Genomic DNA, 25169 nt, shown 5'->3' with positions numbered 1-25169 from the left:
CACGGAAGTTAACACCTCGACAGGAACGTCTTCTGATGAGAAGGGTTGAAGAAAATCAGCATGCAAGTTCACTGCAGTTATCTAAAGAAGTAGAAAGCCAAACTGGGGTGACTATTTCCCATGACACAATACGGCATACACTGCAGAGGAATGGCATGCGTGGATGCCGTCCATGAAAGAAGCCTCTCCTAAAGCCCAGGCACAAAAAAGCCCGCCTAGAGTTTGCCAGGGCCCATGCTGACAAAGATGAAGACTACTGGGACTCTATACTTTGGAGTGATGAGACCAAGATAAATGTTTTTGGAACTGATGGCTTCAAAACTGTATGGTGTTGCAAAGGTGAGGAATACAAAGAAAAATGCATGGTGCCTACAGTGAAACATGGTGGTGGCAGTGTCCTTATGTGGGGCTGCATGAGTGCTGCTGGTGTCGGGGAGCTGCATTTCATTGATGGCATCATGAATTCACAGACGTATTGCTCTATACTGAAAGAGAAGATGCTACCATCACTCCGTGCCCTTGGTCATCATGCACTTTTCCAACATATGACTAAACACACATCTAAGGCCACTGTTGGATTTCTGAAGAAGAACAGGGTGAAAGTGATTCAGTGGCCAAGTATGTCTCCTGATCTGAACCTAATCGAACACCTATGGGGAATTCTGAAGAGACAAGTTGAGCATCACTCTCCATCCAGCATCCAGTCACGAAAAGAGGTCATTGTTGAAGAATGGAAAAAGATTGATGTTGCAAAATGTCGCCAACTTGTTCATTCCATGCCTAGAAGACTTGGTGCCTTCATTAAAAATCATGGAGGCCATACAAAGTACTAGATGTAGTAGTTTTTGTTGTGGGGTGTACTCATTTTTGCACCATCCTAATTTGAGTAAAACTGAAAAATGTGTAATCTAAGTTATATTATTAACCTTACTTTCACGTTATAAGTTAAACAGATGTTATATTAAACTTTCTTTTCAACATTTTGGAAATTTTGTGTTCACTGAGATTATTTAAAATGTTACTTTTCAAAGGGGGTGTACTCATTTACGCTCAGCACTGTACAAGCTATATATAGAAGCTATATACGCCCTAGGAATACCGACCTATTTGCCAGAAAGAATCCAAAATGGTGAGGAATTGACCACGAAGAAGCGATTTTTTTTTTTGTTGTTGAACTGCTCATTTAAGGCTGAACTTCATTAGGCCATAAGTTCATTAATAATTGTAATGAAGCAAATCTGGGTAGAAGTTATATGCACCCTAGGTACCCCTACCTTCATGTCTGAAAGAATCAAAATGGGTGAAGAATTGAGGGAGAAGAAGCAATTTGTGTGGAAGCTCCTCGTTAGGGCTTAATTACTCCATATCTTCATTATTAATTTCAATTATGCAAATTTGGGTAGAAGCTATATGCACCTCAGGCAGACTTACCTTCCTGCCAAAAAGAATAAAAATCGATGACTTGAGAGAGAAGCAGTGATTTTTGTGAAATGTAGACGACGGACAACACATGATGGCGTAAACTCATTGCCTGTTGGCCAGATGAGCAGATAACTATGTGAGTGACATTAAAAACAGTTCCATGGACATCTCTAATTAAGACCAGTTATCAATTAGCGATGTAGCTGTGGTTGAGGAACTGTCACGGCTAGAACTCGCACATCATGCACACACCACAGTGCTGGCATTTCTACCTCTGATGGTTGTGTTTCCAGAGACATGGTAGTAGTCACAGCCATCCAGGTTGCTTTTAAAGTAGATGTTTGGCAAGGTGATTCAACTACGGGTCATTATTTCTTCTACACATAATGCAGCATCTTCAAGAGTGTTGTGATTCGATTTTCCAAAGCCATACATCCCAGTCCATTCACGTTCACTTATCCACAACACTTTGTTCAATCATCTTTATAGTAGGAAGATGTCTCATCTCATCTCATTATCTCTAGCCGCTTTATCCTTCTACAGGGTCGCAGGCAAGCTGGAGCCTATCCCAGCTGACTACGGGCGAAAGGCGGGGTACACCCTGGACAAGTCGCCAGGTCATCACAGGGCTGACACATAGACACAGACAACCATTCACACTCACATTCACACCTACGGTCAATTTAGAGTCACCAGTTAACCTAACCTGCATGTCTTTGGACTGTGGGGGAAACCGGAGCACCCGGAGGAAACCCACGCGGACATGGGGAGAACATGCAAACTCCGCACAGAAAGGCCCTCGCCGGCCCCGGGGCTCGAACCCAGGACCTTCTTGCTGTGAGGCGACAGCGCTAACCACTACACCACTGTGCCGCCCAGTAGGAAGATGTATTTGGAGTGAATTTCCAAATCCAGACCTTTGACCCATACTATACCTAGAAAATGATATGCTATGTAAATAAGACCTGTTAATCCTTATATAGCTTTCAAATGAATGATATAATCTCTGAAAGGGATGTAGTCCAAGATCTGATCAGTCTTTCAAATCTGATCACTTTGGCTCTTTGTGTTGCGTTGAGATGTAAATAAAACTACAAGACCATAATAGTGAGCAGGAATTTCTCTTGGCCCTACCTTTCACATAAAGCTTGACCTTTAAGCAAGGCTTTGAATCCATGGGAAAGGCTTTTGATCCAAGGAAGCCAGGTTTGGTGGCGTTGCAGGAGCATGCTGTGCTGTAAGATACAGTACGTGAGGTTTCTATGTACAGGAGGATTTCACCATTGAAGTGGTGAAAGGAGATGTAGTATACACACGATTTCTGAGGTTCTCCTATGATGTTTTGGTGATGTTAGAGTAGTGTGAATTTCCTATGACCTCATTAGTTTGGTGGTTTGCCCTCTGCTATGGAAAATGGTAATGAAGATGATGATGTGGGTCCATAAAGAATGTGATTCTTTTTTTTTAATAAATATTTTGCAGAGTTTTTTTATTTTTATTTAACCTTTAACCAGGAAAGACCCACTGAGATTAAAAATCTCTTTTACAAGAGCGTCCTCGCCGACAGGCAGCAGCAGAGTTAACAAAGCTGATATAGAGCCAAAACATACATCCATACTCGCAACATTAAATCATTTACAAAATAAGTTACACAATGAAGACACCATTTAAAAGTAATCAACAAAAGTTCATTCCATGTCCCAACAGCCAGCCGCTGTGTCCGGGGATCAGGTCGTCGAGGCCCCTGCCTTCGACTGCCACCCAATCCACACTGCACCAAACCCCTACTGCTACCTCTGTGGGTGGTGAACCCACAGGAGGTCGGGCCCACGTCACCTCTTCGGGCTGAGCCCGGCCGGGCCCCATGGGCAAAGGCCCGGCCACCAAGCGCTCGCATACGAGCCCCAACCCCGGGCCTGGCTCCAGGGTGGGGCCCCGGCTGCGTCCTACCGGGCGACGTCACGGTCCTGGATTTTTCCTCCATAGGGGTTTTTTGGTGAACTGCTCTTGGTCTGGCCTGTCACCTAGGACCTGTCTGCCTTGGGAAACCCTAACAGGGGCATAATGCCCCCGACAACATAGCTCCTAGGATCATTCAAGCACACAAACCCCTCCACCACAATAAGGTGGCAGTTCTAGGAGGGAACCAGCTGAGGTGGCTCGGGCATCTTTTTCGGATGCCTCCTGGACGCCTCCCTGGGGAGGTGTTCCAGGCATGTCCCCCCGGGAGGAGGCCCCGGGGAAGACCCAGGACACGCTGGAGGGACTATGTCTCTCGGCTGGCCTGGGAACGCCTCGGTGTTCTTCCCGAGGAGCTGGCCGAGGTGTCTGGGGAAAGGGAAGTTTGGGCTTCCATGCTTAGACTGCTGCCTCCGCGACCCGGTCCTGGATAAGCGGAAGAAGACGAGAGACGAGAGAGAACAAAAGTTCATTAAAAATCAGTATAGATGACTTGCAACCACGTGATCAAAATGTGCTACGTCATGAGTGTCCACCATGATGGTGGATATACAAAGCAACTGGGATGGCAGCCACTGAAAGCATGTCTGTAAACAATGCTGAATTTTCTCAGTGTTACCCCACTCTCGTGGGGGTTCGTTCGCGAATCCCGGGCCGAGGCGCTGTCCTACTGACCCGAGACTGTGCTCTTTCGAAGGGGGAGGCTTAGAGGGAGGTGCCTGTAAATTTGGCTTCACTGTGAGCACCATTGGCAGTTATTAATTTTTAAAGCCGGCTGGATCTTGTTAAATTTTTAGGCATGAAGCAGCGTTCTTGCGGGGCTTTTGTTCGTGAAAACAGGAATACCTGAAATATAAAATAATTGAAAGTGTGTATGAAAAAGGCTTTGGATGAAATGTCTTAACTATCAGATGAAATGGTCATTGGACGAAGTGTCTTGATCCCCTCGTCTCCTCTCCGTACTAAGCCTCAGAGTTTCCTCGCCTTCTTTCCAAATCACAGATGGAATTCTAAAAAATCCGCACGTGCCACGATCACGAGTACTGTTCTGACCACAACCATATACAACGCAAAGATATGGTATAGCGTAAAGCAGTGGAAAAACAGAGTTGTGTATGCGTGACTATAAATATGTTTTGTATAGAATGTCACTTGACCCCGCATTTGTACTGTATATCCACCAACATGGCCGACATCCGGGTTTCTATTTTGCTTTGACGTCACTTGTAAGTCAAGGATACCTAAAAGTCAGGCAAAACATCTATAGTTGGATGTTTGTCTGCAACTCATTTAAAATCGTTTTTAAAACATTAGCCATGTTAGCTAATTAGCCCATTGGCTTACCACACCGGTTCTTGGGCTAAAAGTTTCTGGTTTCTGCATCGTTTGTTCTCAGACAGATCATCAACCATGACTGTTCTAAAGACATGGAGTTTACTTCACAAACTCTGTGAATCTGTGAAAGTTTTATGGAAATAGTAAGAACATTTAAGCATTCAGTAATATTTACTATTATACATACAGGACACTTTTTCGATGGAATAAAAACGTGTTCTATTCCCTTCTAGCGAGTTTCATTAATTTGGTTTGATGGCATGCAATATTGTTAGCATATCGCTTATCCTACATGTATTACGTCACTCTACCCAATGGAGAATGAACGTTAAATATGGTTTACGATATTGCATGGTTGTCGAGACATGACGTCACACGTCTGAGACATAAAACTTCCGCGCTAGCGAGCGACTGTGACAATTTGTAAACAAATATGGCCGCCAGGTTTGCGTTGATAAAGGCGTAAGATAGTTCCATTGTGTGTAGCTGTCGATGTTGATTTTAAAAGTAACTAAGTAAATTACACAGTGGAAAAAGAAAAAATATTCGGCTTGACTGTGCCTTCGCTAACACTACGCTGGCTGTAAGCTAACTGGACTGCCGTGCTAACAGCACCGAGTCACGGGTAAGCTAGCATTGGCCTTCACTAAAACTAGTGATGAATGCTACACCGGCTGTAAGGTAACTGGACTGCCACGCTAATAGCACCGAATTGTAGTAAGCTAGCGTTGGCCTTCAAGAATGCTGATATGAAGTGTGTGTGTATGTATAATAATATTGGCTGGCTTTTTTCGTGGTCTTTCAGATATATTCCATTCAGTTAGCATGATATTGAACTCGTCTTCGGCTCATTCAGTATCATGCTAACTGAATGGAATATATAAATATATATTTAAATAATCCCATTCTTAATTCAAGGGTAGTTCATTTTTTTTTCCTAATGCAGTGATGTGATCAAACACGAACAAAGTTCACCTGCCAAAAACATCAGTTCATCTGAATAGGAAAAGCCACCAGATGTGAAAAAATGAAGTGAATTTACTTTTTGTTTCACAGTAAGTTCACGGAGTTCTAACCTAAAAGGTTTAAGCCAATTAAAGAAAAGGGCTGTCTTCTGAAAAAATGAGAGAAATGATGTCACTTGTCAAATACTCTTGCCAAAAGCCAAACTAATGCTGTTAAATTACCCCTTCATTCTTTCCAAAATGCGAATAAATAACGTGATGAAAGCCACTTTAGTGCAATTTCTCCTCTCTTCAATTGACTCCGCTCTCTCAGACGAATAGCACAGGCTTGTCCACACATCTCAAAGATTTCAGTCGGTTCTTTGAATATCAAATGTAAAGAGACATTTAAGAACTGTTAAATGACCCCCATTTCAGTGCCTCACACTAAACTCTCACTGGAGACCCGGAGTTAATACAGTAATAAACTCCACCAAAAATTCCTGCTTTTCTTTAACCTGATGAAGACGTTTGGTGATGAAAAGCTTGGTATATGTGGCAGAATAATGGGGCCTTATGACTGGTGAATTTTCTCTGATATTAAGTAGATGCAGTGCGGTATGTGATCGACTGAGAAGAAAGGGCAGATCCAACCGGAGTAATTGACTTTGCAATGCTGCGTTCCCCATCTGCTCTCTCTGCTGTACTCCTAATTCCAGCTGCAGGGAGCTTACTCTCACTACGCTTGTTTGTTTGTAAAATTGCTTGCCTAATGATACTCTACCATATAAAATTCTTGTGTGTGAAGCCAAACACTGCTAAAGGTCCTTCTAAATCACTGAATGGAGCAATTATTGTCCGCAGGCATACCTGTTAATAATCACCTGTTGTATTCTCAGTTCTGATTAGTCAGAAGGTGTTGAAGGAAATAAAATATATACAGGACATTGTAGAATTCGGGGTACATTTCGCATCTCTGAGATAAACCTTTTATTTTCCACAAAAGAAATCTTGATTGAATCAGTTTTGAACAATAATGCAAACTATGACAGACTTTCGCCAATAGCAATGCTTTGACGTACATTTTCGACCCGATTTATCCATAAAACATTAACTAAATGACTCCTACCCCTCCCCCCACGTTATTGGCCATCTTCAACTCCTGATTCATCCATTCAACTTGAATAAACATGAAGTGATTCAGTCAAACAATCTGTTTTTTGGGGCTGATTCTATTCACTGTTATAAAATCAATTGCACAGAGAGTCTATTTTCTGTATTATGTGAAATTTCAGTAATAAAAAAATGTATATTTTTTTATCCATCCCATTGTTCTTGTTAACTCCGTTATAAAACCACACAAAATCCACAAAGACTTTTAATAACGCATGACACCTGTGCCGAGAGATGTCACGTCCTCTGTTGGGAAACTTCAGAAAGAGGCAGTGAGGTATGTTTCTTCTCATTAATTTGAACAAAACGTTGAGGATGCACCAACAGTAGATTAATTATTCGTCAAATCTGTTATTGGGATCTCATCTCATTATCTGTAGCCGCTTTATCCTGTTCTACAGGGTCGCAGGCAAGCTGGAGCCTCTCCCAGCTGACTACAGGCGAAAGGCGGGGTACACCCTGGACAAGTCGCCAGGTCATCACAGGGCTGACACTTAGGCTACATTTACATTAGACCGTATCTGTCTCGTTTTCTTAGCGGATGCACTGTCCGTTTACATTAAACCACCTGGAAAAGCCGGGAAACGGGAATCCGCCAGCGTCCACGTATTCAATCTAGATCGTATCTGGTCCGGTGCTGTGTAAACATTGAGATACGCGAATACGCTGTGCTGAGCTCTAGCTGGCGTCCTCATTGGACAACGTCACTGTGACATCCACCTTCCTGATTCGCTGGCGTTGGTCATGTGACGCGACTGCTGAAAAACGGCGCGGACTTCCGCCTTGTATCACCTTTCATTAAAGAGTATAAAAGTATGAAAATACTGCAAATACTGCCCATTGTGTAGTTATGATTGTCTTTAGGCTTGCCATCCTTCCACTTGCAAGTAGTAAGTGATATGCGCTGGGATCTCACACACAGCGGCTCAGTCCTGAATCGTGGCTTGTGCACTTCACTCGCGCGCTCTGTGAGCTGCGCAGGGCCGGAGTGCGCACCCTCCAGAGGGCACTCGCTGTTCAGGGCGGAGTGATTTGGAGCGCAGGATGCCTGCGGAGCCGAGCGTATCCGTGTATTGGTGTTGCTGTGTGCACGGCTAATGGTTTTAGTGTAAACGCGAATCGTTTTAAGAACGTTAATCTGATGATCCGCTGATTCGACATAATGTAAACGTAGCCATAGACACAGACAACCATTTACACTCACATTCACACCTACGGTCAATTTAGAGTCACCAGTTAGCCTAACCTGCATGTCTTTGGACTGTGGGGGAAACCGGAGCACCCGGAGGAAACCCACGCGGACACAGGGAGAACATGCAAACTCCGCACAGAAAGGCCCTCGCTGGCCACGGGGCTCGAACCCGGACCTTCTTGCTGTGAGGCGACAGCGCTAACCACTACACCACCGTGCCGCCCCTGTTATTGGGATATTGGAGTGAATCTCTTTTTTTTTTTTTTAAAGCAATAATATGATTAAAATCCATAACATTGTTATACATGCCATGTGGTCGCTAGTTTGAGGTTAGCATGTGGAGTTAAGACACGTAATGGCGGCAAATGTTAACTCTGTTATCGTCGATTCTGTTAATGGATTGCCCAGTTTAATAATAAGAGTTGATGACGACTAATTTTTTTCTTTCAACAATTGAAATGTACCCGCAATTATAGAATGATATATAAACAAACAGCAGCTCTGACAGTTGTGTGTGTGTGTATATAGAATATATATAAATAGTTACTCCCCTTCAAAACTCATACCTTTACAAAATCTATTGTTTGTCTCTAAATCCAGACTTCATTTTCTTTAAACACCCATTTGACCCAATTGTTATTTCTTCTAACTACCCTACTAAAGAGTCTTAGTAAATCTTAGGTGTGAAATATTGAAACAAAAAGCTTGTTTTTCTTCGACCAGTATACAATAGGACTAAGGATTGCTATCCTTCTTCGAGCCTCTTTTCTCATCATCTTTGCAGCAATGACTCCTTCAAGACAAGTGTATTTGCCTTCTTTATCTTCCGTACGCTGCAACAGCTGTGCCTGTCCACAATGCGAACTTCCTCCTATTTAAGCACCATCCCTCAAAACAATGTACTGCTTTCACTGAGCTGTACTCACATTACTACAGCATCCATCTGTTCTTCTCTTCCTTTCCGCAGTCACTACATTTGGCTTGGGCTTCATAATTGGTGTGTTTTGGGAGACCGAGTGATGCTGACTGTGGAGCTTTGCATTGCGTCACCAGTTTGATGGACAGTCTGAGGTTCTGATGCTGGAGAGCGTATCTAGTCAGCTCCAGCCATCACATCAGCTCCAAATGGATAAACATGGCTATTTATGCTTTAGCTCAGTCCTGAATAAGGGAAATTCTGATCTTTTCATATCCAGCTGACACCGGAGACTCCTTCCATTCATGTTAAATAATCATTTTCTTCCACATAACTTCACCATAATACGTTTTTCATATTTGTTAAATAACCGTACATTTTTAATTAGCTTATGTGCTATACAGATAATTCCTGTGTACGTCATTACTATAGAAATGGAAGAAATGAAATCCATAAAATCATACAGAACCTGAAGAAACCGAGGTATACCATGATTATCTTTGGACTTAAAGGAGGCCATGTGCATTTAGATTAACAACAAATGAACCAAGTGTGAGTTATGGCCTTGTTGGGCAGTCAAATTGGAGCACGTGATGTTTTTCCATTGCAGTTTCTCCAAATGACGCGACCCTCGCTCAGGTCCAGCGTGTCCTACTGCACACTTCTTCTATGTCTCTCTTGTACTTCTCCTGGGTCATGTGTATTGATCAGAGGAGATTAATGGAGTTCTAGCAGCAGGCTGCTGTTCTCTGATGGATGGCTCGTGAGGTTGCCTGAGCCTGGCGTGATTAACGTGTGTGGCATTATTCGGTCATCTGTTCTAACACGCTGTGATTGCAAGTTATTCCGAGAAATGTTCAGAGAGCCAACGTGGTTCATGTCTACCTGGAAATGAAAAGATATGAATAATTGAAGAAAAGGACAGTTTCTTGTAAGCAAGTAAATTCATTTTCCGGTTACTCAGATACAGTAATATTTCCCTTGGAGGAGACAGCTTAATTTGAGTCTTTGCTCATCTCAAGTAGTGAATTATGTATAAAATTATGAATTGACTTAAAGTGAATTGTATGCATAGACAATGGAGTGCTTCGTCAGCTTATCCTTCAATCTGTGGGCGTATTTCCTTTCCAGCAAAAGCAGATCAAATTAACTAGGCATTTTGCATTGTTTTATTAATAGGTTACAAGAACTTATAGTGATTTAAAAGCACAATAAAATATCATTGAATCCCACACATGCTTTACAAATTCAGGACTTGTAGCTTTATTATATTGTGTGCACAATATTCTGGATGAGGGTGACGCAAATTAAAATGTTAAAAATGCAAAATTTGGAACTGAATGAATAACAATTTGAGGGGAATCCAGACATTAGTTAAGTGCTACAACACTTTTATGATTGCTAACTGCAATAAACAATGCAAAAAAAAATTATTCATTGAACTCACTATGATTAAAAAATAATGCAATGTAATACGATATGTTGTATCAAGTGCTATTTAAGTCAGTCAAATAATTAGGGAGGAATTATTATTATTAAAAACCCCGTCTCGGAGGCTCCTCCTCAAGAAAAATCTGTTAACCTCAGAAGCGTGAAATACACACGGGTGATTTGCATCATTTGAATAACGCACCCAGGAAATTGACTTCGGCAGGTGCTTAACCCCAACTGACTACGAGTAACTTTCCCACCATAAATATTGGACTTAAATCAGGCTCTCCAAATACTATAGTGTACACATTTCAAATAGGTGATTAAAACCACAAATTACCATAAGGGTGTGTCCCCCCGCACTAAATAGTTTAAAGGTTTTGACTGTAGAGTTGAATTCTGGGCAAACTGTTCTATTTCTGTTGCTGTTGGAGTTTTGAGATGTTTCGCTGTTGCACACACCGTGTGTCCTCTGTGTAAATATTTTGCTGAGATAAAAAGCGTCCCGCATTTTACAATTCTGGAGATTGCCGAAGCAAGTGAGCATCAATATCGTGTGACCGCCATGGGGCATTTGATCTACTTTTAACCAAAACAAGTCGTCGTGGGCAAACATGGTGGATTCTGCCCTCCCACCAGCTAAAAGCCAGCGGAAAAGAAAAGGAAATCCTGCCTAGTGAGTGCAACTAGAGCAAGGTTAGATCACGTCATTTTTCTGGACAGATAACTAAATCATTCTAGCTAGCGCTTAGCTATCTTAGCCTTAGAATGCATGAGCTCGACTCCATGGTAGCGAGTATGGAGTTATACACCTAATGTTTTTTGATCTTACAGAGAAAGAAACAATAACACAAAAGCAGTACCAAAGAAAAGATATATATATTCGTCTTTTGTTTCATGGGTCTATTCGCGAATGTCAACCAGAAATTACATCCCTGCGACTCAAAACTCTCCGAGGGTGATGCAGAGTCGCGATGTTTTCTGCGCGTTGCCATCTTGATATGAGACAGTTCCATAGTTATGCTAATTAGTTAAAGCTCCTCACGTTCAGCTATTTCCGTCGGGCCATACTGTTTACCTCAAGAGGTGGAAAAACGGTACCAAAATGGAGAAAAGCGACTCTCAGCACATCAAAATGATCACATCTCGTCCACATGATGATGATCTTGCGAGACAGAGGAAAATGCCATGTACAATAAAAAAAAAAAATTTAATAAAAAAATTGAAAATTTCAGATGACTTTGCAGTCAGCACCATTAAATATTTCATGATTCCTATAGCCACAGTGATCTATGCATTTTAACTTAAAGGAACAGTCCACCGTACTTCCATAATGAAATATGCTCTTATCTGAATTGAGACGAGCTGCTCCGTACCTCTCCAAGCTTTGCGCGACCTCCCAGTCAGTCAGACGCAGTCAGACGCGCTGTCACTCCTGTTAGCAATGTAGCTAGGCTCACTATGGCCAATGGTATTTTTTGGGGCTGTAGTTAGATGCAACCAAACTCTTCCGCGTTTTTCCTGTTTACATAGGTTTATATGACCAGTGATATGAAACAAGTTCAGTTACACAAATTGAAACATGGCGATTTTCTATGCTATGGAAAGTCCGCACTATAATGACAGGCGTACTAACACCTTCTGCGCGCTTCGGCAGCGCATTGATACGGAGCTCAGATATCAATGCGCTGCCGAAGCGCGCAGAAGGTGTTAGTACGCCTGTCATTATAGTGCGGACTTTCCATAGCATAGAAAATCGCTACGTTTCAATTTGTGTAACTGAACTTGTTTCATGTCACTGGTCATATAAACCTATGTAAACAGGAAAAACGTGGAAGAGTTTGGTCTCATCTAACTACAGCCCCAAAAAATACCATTGGCCATGCTGAGCCTAGCTATATTGCTAACAGGAGTGACAGCGCGTCTGACTGACTGGGAGGTCGCGCAAAGCTCGGAGAGGTACGGAGCAGCTCGTCTCAATTCAGATAAGAGGATATTTCATTATGGAAGTACGGTGGACTGTTCCTTTAAGTCTAATTGTACATAAAGCAAAATCATGTTTCTAATTGATTCTTGTACAATTAAGGCAAAATGCTTAAACAGATTTTAAAAAATGAGTGACACTGGTGCCTGTATTACAAAAAAAACTAAATATGAGGGTAAATATTTTGCACTGGCTCTTCTTACTAGCGTTTGTACAGATGTCTTACACACTCGTCAGATTTTTTGGTTTTTTTTTGGATCATATAGAATATGAATCAATTTCTCATTTGGCTCAGACTGGCCAAAAAGACTAATATATCCTCATTAAAGGTCCTCCAGTAGAGTCTTTTGGTCTTTACTGCAGTGTATTACTTGCAAATCCATGCAAACAAGTATGCTCCCAAGCAGCACCCAAAAACAAAAATTCTAATGCAGATTCAACTTTCCCAGTGTTGTCAACTTGTCTGATGTCGGTAAACATGATCTGATTGGTCAGGGGTTCAGCCTGGTGTGAGGAGAAGCTGAGAAGAATCGCTTTACCTGAAAAATCATCGAGGCACTGTTGTCTCTGCTCATTACGCAAGGAAGCTTGCAAGTGCTTGATGGCCTTATCCAGTTTCTAATTGCCCTTTAACGATTCACATTTGCACAGAACTTTATCTGTCTTGATTGAGAGGCTTAATGACAAAAGAATGGCGGAACCAATTACAGCCATGCATGCTAATATCGATGCCACGCTAATCACGTGGAAGCTTATAGTGAACATCTGCAGCACTATGAGCTTCCTGTGAAATCTTGGACATGGTGTTGACATGCTGGACTTCTTTTCTGCACATTCCGACGTTTAATTAAAGAAGCACTTGGCTGTTAGTTTGTTTGCGGCACCGCTACACGTTATCAGTGAAATGTTTGCAAGTGTTCTTTACTTGTTATGTAATGTCATATTTGTGCAACTGAGCGTTTTGTTCTCATTTGATTGCATTCGGGCCCATAGGGCACCAAACTGGTCATGACACCACACTGAGCATATTGATTAAGATGTTATGATACCAGCCAGGCTAATTAAGATGATAAACAAGAGTTGTTGCTTGGCATCTTCCTCCCATGCATTCCAATCTGTTGATGTACTGAGAGGGAGAACTGCGGGAATGCTGAAAGAAAAACACATTCACGTGGAGTACAATGACAGCGCACCCTCGCCATGATGCTCGTACAGTACTCTATAGCTGTATAATGCCTGTTTTGTTTGATCTTTTTAGACTATATAAAGTTGTCGGAAGACTGGGGAAAATATGAAATTGCTACCTACTTCAGTGTTTACACTACCTTTAAAATCAACATAAAGCAACAGAAAGAAAGGAACTGGCAATCGAGCTGCATCTCAAACTTCATGTGTGTCATTCTAATTACAAAGCTATTCTACGATGCACTGCCAAGTAATAACTGGTGGTGTGTTATATTCATTCATTCATTCATTCATTTTAAGTAACCGCTTTATCCTGGAAAGGGTCTCGGTGGATCTGGAGCCTATCCCAGGATCGCCCTTGGATTGTGATGCCAGTACACCTCAGGAGTCCATGCACACACACACTTGCACCAATCAGCCATAAAATTAAACCCACTGACAGGTAAAATGAATTACATTGATTATCTCATTACATTGGCACCTCTCAAGAGGTGGGCTATATTAGGCAGCAAGTGAGCAGTTAGTTATCGAAGTTTTTGTGTTGGAAGCAGGAAAAATGGGCAAGTGTAAGGATCTGAGCGACTTTGACAAGGGCCAAATTGTGATGGCTAGATGACTGGGTCTGAACATCTCCAAAATGGCACATCTTGTGGGGTGTTCCTGGTATGCAGGGGTTAGTACCTATCAAAAGTGGTCCAAGGAAGGACAACCGGTGACAGGGTCATGGCTGTCGAAGGCTCATTGATTTGCATGTGGCATGAAGGCTAGCCCATATAGTCCAATCCTACAGAAGAGCTACTGGAGCACAAACTGCTGAAAAAGTTAATGCTGGCTAAAACAGAAAGGTGTCCGCATTAATTTTGTCAACACCCATGACCCTGTCGCTGGTTCACCGGTTGCCCTTCTGTGGCCACTTTTGGTAGGTACTATCACAATTTGGCTCTTGTCAAAGTCGCTCAGATCCTTATGCTTGCCCATTTTTTTTCCCCTGCTTCCAACACATCAACTTCAAGAATTGACTGTTCTCTTGCTGCCTAATATGTCCCACCCCTTGACAGGTGCCATTGTAACAACATAATGTCATTCACTTCACTTTTCATTGTTTTTAATGTTATGGCTGATTTGGTGTATTCACATGTTTAATTTAGCATAGCTGAATCACCTATCAGAATGTTCTCTGGAGGTGCAGGACCCAAGCTCAGGCTCAACCAGTGAGCCTGCAGTGCTACCTACTGAGCCACTTGGCCTGCACTATTTTCAACAATGTTTTAATATTATAAAATCTGATTTCAGTAACTCACTGTGATTGGCTCATGGTGGCCAAGCAACATACAGTGCAACCTAGGAATAGGCTTTGTCCCAAACTGCATAGAATTGTTCCAAATAGTTGGCTACTGCTATATTTGAAGTCAGTTGATGATGCACTAATTTTCACTTACTATTTAGTATGTTGCTACTTGTTCACTAAACCGTGAGCTGGCTTAGTGGTTAGTGCGTCCACCTTTCAACTGGGAGATTGAGAGTTCGACTCATGGTCAGGCCATACCAAAGACCATTATCAAACTGGTACCTACTGCCATCTGGCAAGGCACACTGCAATACAAATGTGAGTAGGGAGTCAAACTCTTGCATTTACCAGAGGACTGGTCCCCCACTGTAACCCCAGCTATGTAATAGGCGAGCACTTGAGGGCTATGGAAACGGAGATTGGTGCTGCCCAATGTGCTAAGTACCTGGTTGGTACTGGGACAGGAGACTGCCTGGGAAGATCAGATCACTTCCTGGTACTGGAGGGACTTTGACTTGCTCACTAAACATGAAATTCTCCGTAAACACTATTTTGCTTTAAAGTGATTTATCTTGTTCTTGAATGGCATTAAATAACGAGTCATCAGGAGATGACACATCCCACCAGCCCCCACATGAAACCCCGCTCCAAATTTTCCAAAGTAGAATTGGTTGCCATGGAAATACGGGAAAAAATACAAATCACAGAAATCCCAAAATGTCAAAAGGCACAACTCCTCTAGTCACTTTCACATAACTGCGAGGTTTCATCAAAAAATTCCTAAGTTTTTGAGTTATGCTCTGGAAACTAAAAGGTTTACGGACACAGAGTGACAGCTGTATCCCCCCGCGTTATATGCCAGGGGTATAACAAATCAGCAAACTTCACCATAGGTCTGAAAAACAGGTTGTAAAACCCTGATTTCAAATAAGATGTCTTTTTGTATCGACATTCAACATGCTTTTCTCCTTGTTGTGAACATTATTAGCAGGCTAATGAATGTTAACTAACACGGAGTATCCCTTTTATGAATATTATTAACTGGCAGAAGGTGTTAATGAAAACTGGCAGTGAGTTGGAGAGGGAGAAAACATCAGTCTACAATACTTTACTAGGAATATCACCAGGACTTTCAGTGACACTCAGAAATAATATGAAAAAGCCCGGATGACAAAAAGATGTGAAAGATATGTAAACATCTTGCCAATGCCAACAATTATTTTTTAAAAAGAAACATGGTGGTTTTTTTTTTATCCATTTATAGTTACGTTTTTTTTTTGTTTGTTTTTGTTGTAGAATGCCCATGAAACAAGTTAGTTCCTGTTATCACTTGCACTTTAAAAGCAGTACATGGTTGTTCCCTCACCAGAATTTTTTTTCTCTTGATAAGGCCAAATAAAAAAAATAGTGTGTTTCCGGTAACCCGACCGATCGAGAATTTCCGCGTCGAAATTGCCGACTGTAAAGTTTTTATTACAAATTTGCCTCGATATTTTAGTGTAAGCGGCGTTAGTTTGTCATAATTTTTGTTTCAACGCATTCAAGTTGTGAAAGAAACGATAAAAAGTAAAATGTTTCGCCACTTCTATCAGCCCTCCTGCGTAAACATGGAAGCGCACTTGTATACTGAAGGAGGAAGGAAAACTGAGCCGAGCCGCCATTTTGAATCCTCATTCAAGGTTGTAATGCAAATTGCTTCCTTTTCAGTATACAAGTGCACTTCCATGGCAGGGAAAAACACTACATTTTGCCGCCTATGTAGTCCCCTATTTATACAAATAGGAGTCATTCAGGATTCAGCCATGTTTTTGCTCGGTGTTTTTGCTCGACCCAAGTTCTACAGTAGGCTAGGCCGTCTGCTTTTAATGGAAGTAGCCTAGCCTAGGACGTTATTTTCACGTTATTTCTTGATAAGGTGTTTTCACTGTTATTACATGAAAATATCATGAAATATCTCTTCCGTAGATCATAACTCGAACTCTCGCGATATATTTTTTTTATTTGTTTAAAGATTTAAAACACTTATTTTATGATGATGTGTGGTATAAAGGATTCTGTGCCAAAATACTATTTTGTAAGATGTTTACTTGTGTTAATTTTTTTGAACAAAATAAAAAAAAATTAAGAAAAAAAAAACTTTCCTACCTACCGACCTTATTTTAGTATTTCATGTTACCGGAAACACACTATATATTTTTTTTTTGGCCTAAGGCAACAGCAACAAAAAAGGCAGCTTGTGATGTTACAGAAAAAGTGCAAAGACCTCTGCCATGAAGGCTGTTGGAAAAGGTTACAACTTGATTTTTAACTTGTTAGAAAGCATTGATGCCGGACTCTTTCTAAAAGTGTTCAATAATATAAAATACATTTCCTTATAGAAAAGTTCCGCATGTCAACAAATGGACACTTTTTTTTGTTATCAGTTGATGTGGAACCATTTTGCTAACTGTTATGATGGAAACAATGTATTACAACAAGTGAACGAATACAAACCTGCGATTTGCTTTGCAGCTCTTATAGAAAACTAATCGGTACGTTCCGACTGCTCAGAATTGAGAGTTAAACAGTGCTGTGGTATAAATGGCCTTTAAATAATGGTTCGGGGAGGGGGTGAGCATGCAAGCTCATGCATGTTTACGGCCTGTGTACAAAGTTTAGAAAAATTTCCTCTCTGAACTATCTGTCAGATTCCGAAACTCCAAACATCCTGGAACCCTAAACAAATCCTGAAAGAGCTTGTTGAGGGGCAGGTATTGTTACAGAGTCCCCTTCCACATTCTCTTTTCTTGGAGTTTCACCTCTTCTGTTCAAGAGCCTTGTTATTCAAATAATCCTCCCAGCAACAGAAGTAGAGAGTGAAAGCCAGGAAACTGAAGTCCCCTGATCTTGTTAGCGTCTTATCTTTCACAGCGAGAAACTCAGCAGGGCAGAGCGAACCAAGGCGCCTTTGAAAATCTGCAGAAAGATATGAAAGGATGAATTTCATAGATCCTATCGTTCAGGATGGCTGCACACACACTTATTTGGGTTTTTTCCCCCCGTGTAAGTAATTGTTCCCTCTATGTTTCTGTCTGTTTCTTCCATCCTTCTGTCTGTAGTGTCAAAGACTGGAATGGTTGGATATGATGGACAAAAATTACATGATGTGGACCATTTTTGACCAAGTCCTGTTGTGTAACTATGAGGAGGTTTTTGGGTTTCAACCTGCTGAGACCAGGTGGCTATGATGAGCAAAGCACTTGGATTAACACACAACAATTTACTGAATTTTACAGTTCAAGTGGTTAATGTGGTGAGAATGATGTTGCTAGGCAACGTGAACTTATAGAGTTGAGCATAAGAAAAGTAGGAAAAAAAGATTGCATTTATTATCTCATAGACGAGTACACTGAAAGCAATTGCTTTGTATGTCCTAGCTTGTTAGTAAGCTTGGGTCACAGCACATGGTCAGCCATGATGGGGTGCTTGTGGAGCACAGATGCTTCTGGGCCTTGTTCAAAGACCCAGTGGTGGCAGCTTGGAAGGAGTGGAGCTTGAACACATGACCTTCTGATCACTACCACTGAGCCACCACTGCCCAAATGGTTCAAATTAACATCTTGGCATGCTCTAAAGTATGATTGATTTTTCTTTTTTTTAAGTTTCTCTGTGTGTGTGTGTGTGTGTGTGTGTGTGTGTGTGTGTGTATATAAGAGTGCTGCCTGCTGTATGAAAATAGAGAAAATGTGATGCCTGTCAACTGATGCCTGGCTGTCTAGAGTGTTTCAGAAAATGCAAAAACGTTCCATTGATTTTGAACGTTTTTATTGTATTTCTTGCCAATTATTTGTACTTATTGCATTTATTTGTAAATGGTTTCGAAAGGTCTGCAATTCCATTTGCTTGCTAATGATGGAGGTGAAAGTATAGCGAGGCTCAGTTTTGTGCTCAAGCAATGTGATGACAAAGACATCAGCAAAATAAATATTTGCTGAACTTTTTCATCCAGTAAGTTTCTCAGAAAAGACCTTTAGCTTTAGGAGCATTAACACAAGGTTTTCTCTAATTTTAGTTTTGTCTAAAAAGGATTTTTTGTGAAGCAGTTATGTATAGGTAGGGGAGAGTGGGGTAAGATGAGCCACTTTTTACATTTTTCATCATAACTACATGTTAAAGCCATTTTTGCTTCCAGTCTACACACCATACCAAATTTCAAAGTGTACTGTTACTATCTGAGCAAAACATAATTGATAAGCTCTTATGGTTAGAGTGATATTACCTCTTGAAAAAAAAATGTCAAGTGGCTCAACTTACCCCATGCACGGGGTAAGATGAGCCACTGTGTGGGGTAAATTGAGCCAACACAAAACATGTTAGGTTAACAAAGTAAACAACTTTTATTATTAGAAATGCAATCAATGAATCAAGTCAAGTCAATCAAGTGGGGGATAGGGCCGTTGCATAGAGAAGGGGAGATGAAGAGAGAGGTGATAGAACGAGGGATAGATAGGGAGGGATAGATAGATGGATAGAGAGAGAGATATGCGTAGATAGATAGAAAGAGGGATGGTTAGAGAGGGAATGAGAGATATACTATATTATAGAAATTACTAAAACAGTAGAACAGTGCCAAAAAAATCTTATTTCTTTCAGTAGGTTAAAACATTGCGAAAACATGCAGCAATCATTCCATCAATCATTCAATCATTTCATCATTATTCAATGTTCCAAGCGTTCAAATGGCAAGGGAACACCATTTGCCTCTCCCTCCGTGCTGTCCCCCCAACAGTAAAGGGGCGGGGCAATTTTTTCACAATATCCTGTCTTGACAGGACAGCCTCATCTTTCTCTTTGAAGACAAAGGTTGGCTTTCTTGCAGAGCCATGGCATGACCGGCTTCTTTTGAGAAATCTTGCCTCTATTTCGAAGACATCCAATTTGATTATCTGGCCAATGAAGAAATGCACTTTCTTCTTCCCCGTGTATTTTGCCACAACATAATCCCCCACATCTAACAACTGGTCTTCCTCATCTGATGTCATATATATATATATATATATATATATATATATATATATATATATATATATATATATATATATATATATGTGTTGTTGTCATATATGACCAGTAAATGTGAAAACTTAAGTGTCATCCATATTGGGTAAGCTCAGCCACCAATGGGGTAAGTTGAGCCAGTGGCTCAACTTGCCCCACATCTAATGGCTCATCTTACCCCATGGCCACCATTTTGTAGAAAAATGCTAATAAAGGGGATTAGGCTAATCAAAATTATTTTTATTAGCATTCATATCATAGCTTAGAAAGCCACTAACTTAACCCTAATGTGTCTAAATATTATTCTACTTTTGTCTTCTCTAAATCATCTTCACTGTGGACAAACATGGAATTGACTTAGAAAGCACAAAAACACATTTTTATAAATATGTCCCTCACTTAGTTTGACATGTGGTGCTCCTCTCCACAAGTGCAAGTAAATGGTCCCGGCCCCCTTTGAATGTGGTCACATGGTCACATTTGTTTACTGTTTCTTAGAAACAGGGGGTGGCTCATCTTACCCCCTGGCTCATCTTACCCTGCTCTCCCCTAATCGTATGGGACCGAGTAAAATTAAGGATTAATTTCCCGAGTGATTTCGAAGTTTTGAAAATTGCCCGAGTCATGAAGCGACGAGGGCAATTTCAAAACTTTGAAATCATGAATGAAATTGATCCTTAATTTTACGAGGAACCATATGATTATAATATATAGGGCCAAATTCATACTTCGGAAGCCATTCAAGTTCACAACGTTTGTCATTCACGGTTTCTGAACCAATCAGGGCACAAGACTATCTTGCACGTTTGAATCAGTTTCTAAAGTGTCTTTCATCATGACACGGCGACACGACACAAGGATTTTGAAAGTGGTTTACAAAATTTTATTGGAACTTCTTTATAAAAGCCATTTTGTTGACAAAATTGTATAATTTTTGTAACCGTAACCAAGCAACAAACTAGCCAATAGCATTTCAGAAATACGGCCCCATGTTAAGGAAAAAAAGCCCTCCTTGATTGACCAATCAGAATTGAGTAATTTGGTCCTATGTATTACAATATTAGTTACAAAAAATTTTAGAAAGTTACGTGTTGAACTGACTCATAAAATGGGAAGGTTAAAAAAACAAAGACTTGCCCTTTAAGTGTTTAACAAACTATGTAGGCAGAGCATAAGCTAGCTAATGCTAGTGCTGATTACTTAGCCTAGCTAGTGTTATCCTTATATAAGGGAAATGTAAAGGTGTAGTGACGCTTTAAACAGGACAAATCCATCAAGAATATCAACATTTTCCTCAAATGTGTTGATAAATTACAAGGAAAAGACTCAGTACTACTAAAAATCACACTACTTAAATATATCATTGACCACTAGCTAAGCTATCACAGGCTCTGCCATAGTGAAACACACAAACATTGTCAATGGTACAAGAGTGGGTCCATGTCAACCTATACGGAATGTCCGTATTTTATACGGATTTGATTCAATAAACATAGTATACGGGCGTACAAATAAAGTTATATGGATTCTTTAAAAAAACTTCAATATTTATTTAGAGCTATAATCAATTCCCACGATGATAAAAGAGCGCATAACATTTACAAACGTACTGTACACCACAGAAAGCACAGACAGCCAGTAAAGAGTCTTATGAAATCACGCATTATCTCGTGGTAGCGAGACTTCGTTCCACTTTTGATCATGCGCACACCGCATTGCGAGAATCCCGGCACCTGAGCGACTTTCAATAGCGACTGAAAAGATTCTGAATGGGCACTCCGGCAAAGAAATTCAAAACACAATACAGCGGTAGGTTTCTCCCTGAATGGAAGGACCTTTTCAATGGCATAATCCAACCGGCAGCCTCCAAAAACGACGAATACGCACACTGCACAGTGTGACATCAAAGTTGCAGCATCGGGAGTGTATGATGTGAAAGAACATTTCAAATCGAAACTACATCAGCGGAATGCAAGCCAAAGGCAAAATCAGCCACTGATGACAGTATTTGCGTGCTCAAAAACTGATATGCCAACAACTGGAAAAGACAGAAAACACAAGGTAGTGGGCGTTTTAGTTCAAGTTAGGCAGTGCTCTGTTTACCCCACAGTAATGCTGACTGTGAGAGAGTTTTCTCTCAAGTCAGGAAGATACACACAGAGAGCAGAAAGAACCTGAATGCAAACACACTGACCTGGCCTACTGCAGTGTAAGATCAACACAGACACTTGCTGTGACATGCAGCCTAGTGAGGTATTTGTGCAGACTGCTAAAAAAAGCTGTTATGGAGTACAATTCAGAACATTAGAGTGACACTTTGTGTTTTTGTCAAACATTGGAGCTTTGTATTCATTCTGAAGGTTTATTGTTATTAATATTGAATAAAAAGTAACTGGGATATATCATTGTTAATTATCATTCAAATTTTAGGTAAATTATTTTAATTTGCATCTTATAAGGATTTTATAAGGGAAATAAGGATTTTGGAGGTTGGTTATACAGGTTTGATTGACCAAAGGTTGACATGTATGTGGGTCAATCATATTAATCTTGCCATTAACAGACAAAACAAGGGGAATATCGTTAATGGGTTTAAACCAGTGGAAAATAAAAATCCTGAGTTCTGTCCCTGCTGAAAAACAGTAAGCTAGTTAGTTTTAACTGGTCACCAAACTCAGTTGGTCAAGCTGATTTTATTTGGCTTTATAGAGGTTTTGGACTTATACAAGCTGGTTCTAACTGGTCAGTGGTGGGTTTCCCAAAAGCCTCTTAACACTAAGGCCAAGTTTACATTAGACCGTATCTGTCTCGTTTTCTTCGCGGATGCACTGTCCATTTACATTAAAACGCCGGGAAACGGGAATCCGCCAGGGTCCACGTATTCAATCCAGATCGTGTCCGGTCCGGTGCTGTGTAAACATTGAGAATACGCGGATACGCTGTGCTGAGCTCTAGCTGGCATCGTCATTGGACAACGTCACTGTGACATCCACCTTCCTGATTCGCTGGCATTGGTCATGTGACGCGACTGCTGAAAAACGGCGCGGACTTCCGCCTTGTATCACCTTTCATTAAAGAGTATAAAAGTATGAAAATACTGATGCAAATACTGCCCATTGTGTAGTTATGATTGTCTTTAGGCTTGCCATCCTTCCACTTGCAAGTGGTAAGTGACGCGCATGCCCGATATGCACTGAGATCACACAGACAGCGGCTCAGTCCCGAATCACTGCTCGTGCACTTCACTCGCGCGCTCTGTGAGCTGCGCAGGGCCGGAGTGCGCACCCTCCAGAGGGCACTCGCTGTTCAGGGCGGAGTGATTTGGAGCGCAGGATGCCTGCGGAGCCGAGCGTATCCGTGTATTGGCGTTGCTGTGTGCACGCGAATCGTGTATTGGCGTTGCTGTGTGCACGCTAATCGTTTTAAAAACGTTAATCTGATGATCCGCTGATACGGTCTAATGTAAACCCCACCTAAGAGCATCTTAACTAGGAGAGAGTGTGTTCATTCTGCTGCTTGCTCTACCATTTAACGATCATCTTTGTGCTACGATGCTTTTCGGAAACTCGGCACAGCCTGGTTCTAACTGGTCAGGCTTGGTCTAACTGGTCAGGCTAGAAGACCGTTTTAGTCTAGTCTTTTTTTTTTAATCTGGGTTGTTGATAAAGTTTGCATTTTTGGGTTTCATTACATCTCTATTTTCATACAGCTGACAGCATTGTCTTGTTTTACTTTTTTAAAAAACTTTTCATACTGAAAAAACCCCATCATTTACTATTCTTAGATGTATGCTTTCGTGCATGTCCATTTGGTTTAGTAAGAACCAGATGCTGGAAGCAGATTATAACTGTAACATTCTCTAAGGATTGCTGACGGGGCAGATCTTTTAATATATATTTTATTAGTTTATTTTGTGTATTTGAAAAGGCTTGAAATGGTGGTTAGGCTCTTGAACTCTGTATTACAGTAACGTATTTGCTGATTGCATAATCGATGACAGAGCAGTGGTCCCTGTCTATATGCATCACTGTATGACTAAATACGAGGTCTGATCAGAAAGTTGCAAACAAACTGAGTGTAGCAAGGTCATGCACATGTAGCAGTAGTGAGCAGTATCTCTTGAGTCGGCATGACGTCATGCTGTCAACATCAGGACCTGTGTTACATGTGTGTTTGTGACAACGTGCATGTGTGCATTTGCAATTTTACTATGGACCAGAGCGCAAGCATCGGATTCCTCGAGTGATGAGAATCTGTGCATTCATTGCTCGTTGCTTCACTGCTGTAGACTTGATGATGCATTTCAAGGATCTCCATTTCAAATGCTCGTGCATTGTGCAAATGCTCACGTGCACATCGTCAGAAAAATGGGTGTAAAACGGGTCCTGATGTTGACAGTGAGACATCATGAGGCATACTGGCTCATGAGAGTTACTGTCCACTCATGCTACATGGACATGACCTTGATTGGCTCTGTTCGTTCGCAACAGGAGCAGTCCTGGAACTTTTTTTTTTTTTAAATCATGCCTCATAATGCATAAAAAAGGGAAGATTACAATTTAAAATATTTTTTCTCTCATTTCAGAGTCTCCCTTGGAGCGGGTGGGCCGTCGTCGCAGCATGCCTGGCACCACCACCATGGATAAAGCTTCAACCACGATTGAGGAGGCCTCCTCTGCAGCCCTGAGAGTCACAGTAAGCTGAGAACCATTTTTTTTTTTCTTTGAAGCTCCAGGAATGAAAGACGAGATAAAAACCAACCAACCAAACAAGAGAGAGAAATAAAATAAAATTTAAAAAATCCAATAAGATATAAAAATAAATATCCAATGAGAAGAAAGCAAGAAAGACGAAATAAACAAGCAAACAAACCTCAAAACACAAATATAATCATATAAATGCAAGCAGAGGACAAAATCCCATCATCTCCCCACCACTGCCAAGAACCACTTTTAAAAAGAATAGAATTTTCGTGATCACTTTTCATTTTTCTTATACTGTTCTCCATTGTGCAGCCTTTTAACTAGTTCTCATATAAATGGTTTTACAAATCAGTAAATCACAAACTATGTCCTGCAGCACCCTGTACAGAATTGTCACATTTCCACGCCATTGATTTTGTCCTGATTTGTGATGATTAGTGACCCCGAGGGCAGTGTATGTAACTCGGAGGCTAAAACCTCATCTAGGTTCACATGAATGAGCTGCAAGCTTAATCCCTGCAGATGTGGTGCATCAGGATAATGCAGGTGTCATAAAACGCACAAAGCCTGAAAACAGACAGTCTTTTACTGCCTTCGCTT

The 25169-nt window shown here is 41.1% G+C and overlaps 1 protein-coding gene across 4 annotated transcripts in view; it reads left to right on the top strand.

The window, feature by feature from the left end:
- The window catches only part of dab2ipa (DAB2 interacting protein a), a 256395-nt gene that overhangs the window by 70219 nt on the left and 161007 nt on the right, over positions 1-25169 (top strand). For 3 of the 4 annotated variants that reach the window (XM_060932344.1, XM_060932343.1, XM_060932345.1), the window contains exon 2: positions 24452-24561. In XM_060932344.1, coding sequence (XP_060788327.1) covers positions 24452-24561 — 110 coding nt within the window. Of the gene's footprint in view, positions 1-24451; positions 24562-25169 lie in introns of those variants that run through there. The other variant, XM_060932348.1, reaches the window with a different exon arrangement.

The sequence above is a fragment of the Neoarius graeffei genome, chromosome 10, assembly GCF_027579695.1.
Source record: "Neoarius graeffei isolate fNeoGra1 chromosome 10, fNeoGra1.pri, whole genome shotgun sequence".
Taxonomy (NCBI): domain Eukaryota; kingdom Metazoa; phylum Chordata; class Actinopteri; order Siluriformes; family Ariidae; genus Neoarius; species Neoarius graeffei.
This window is presented reverse-complemented; position numbering and strand designations above follow the sequence as displayed.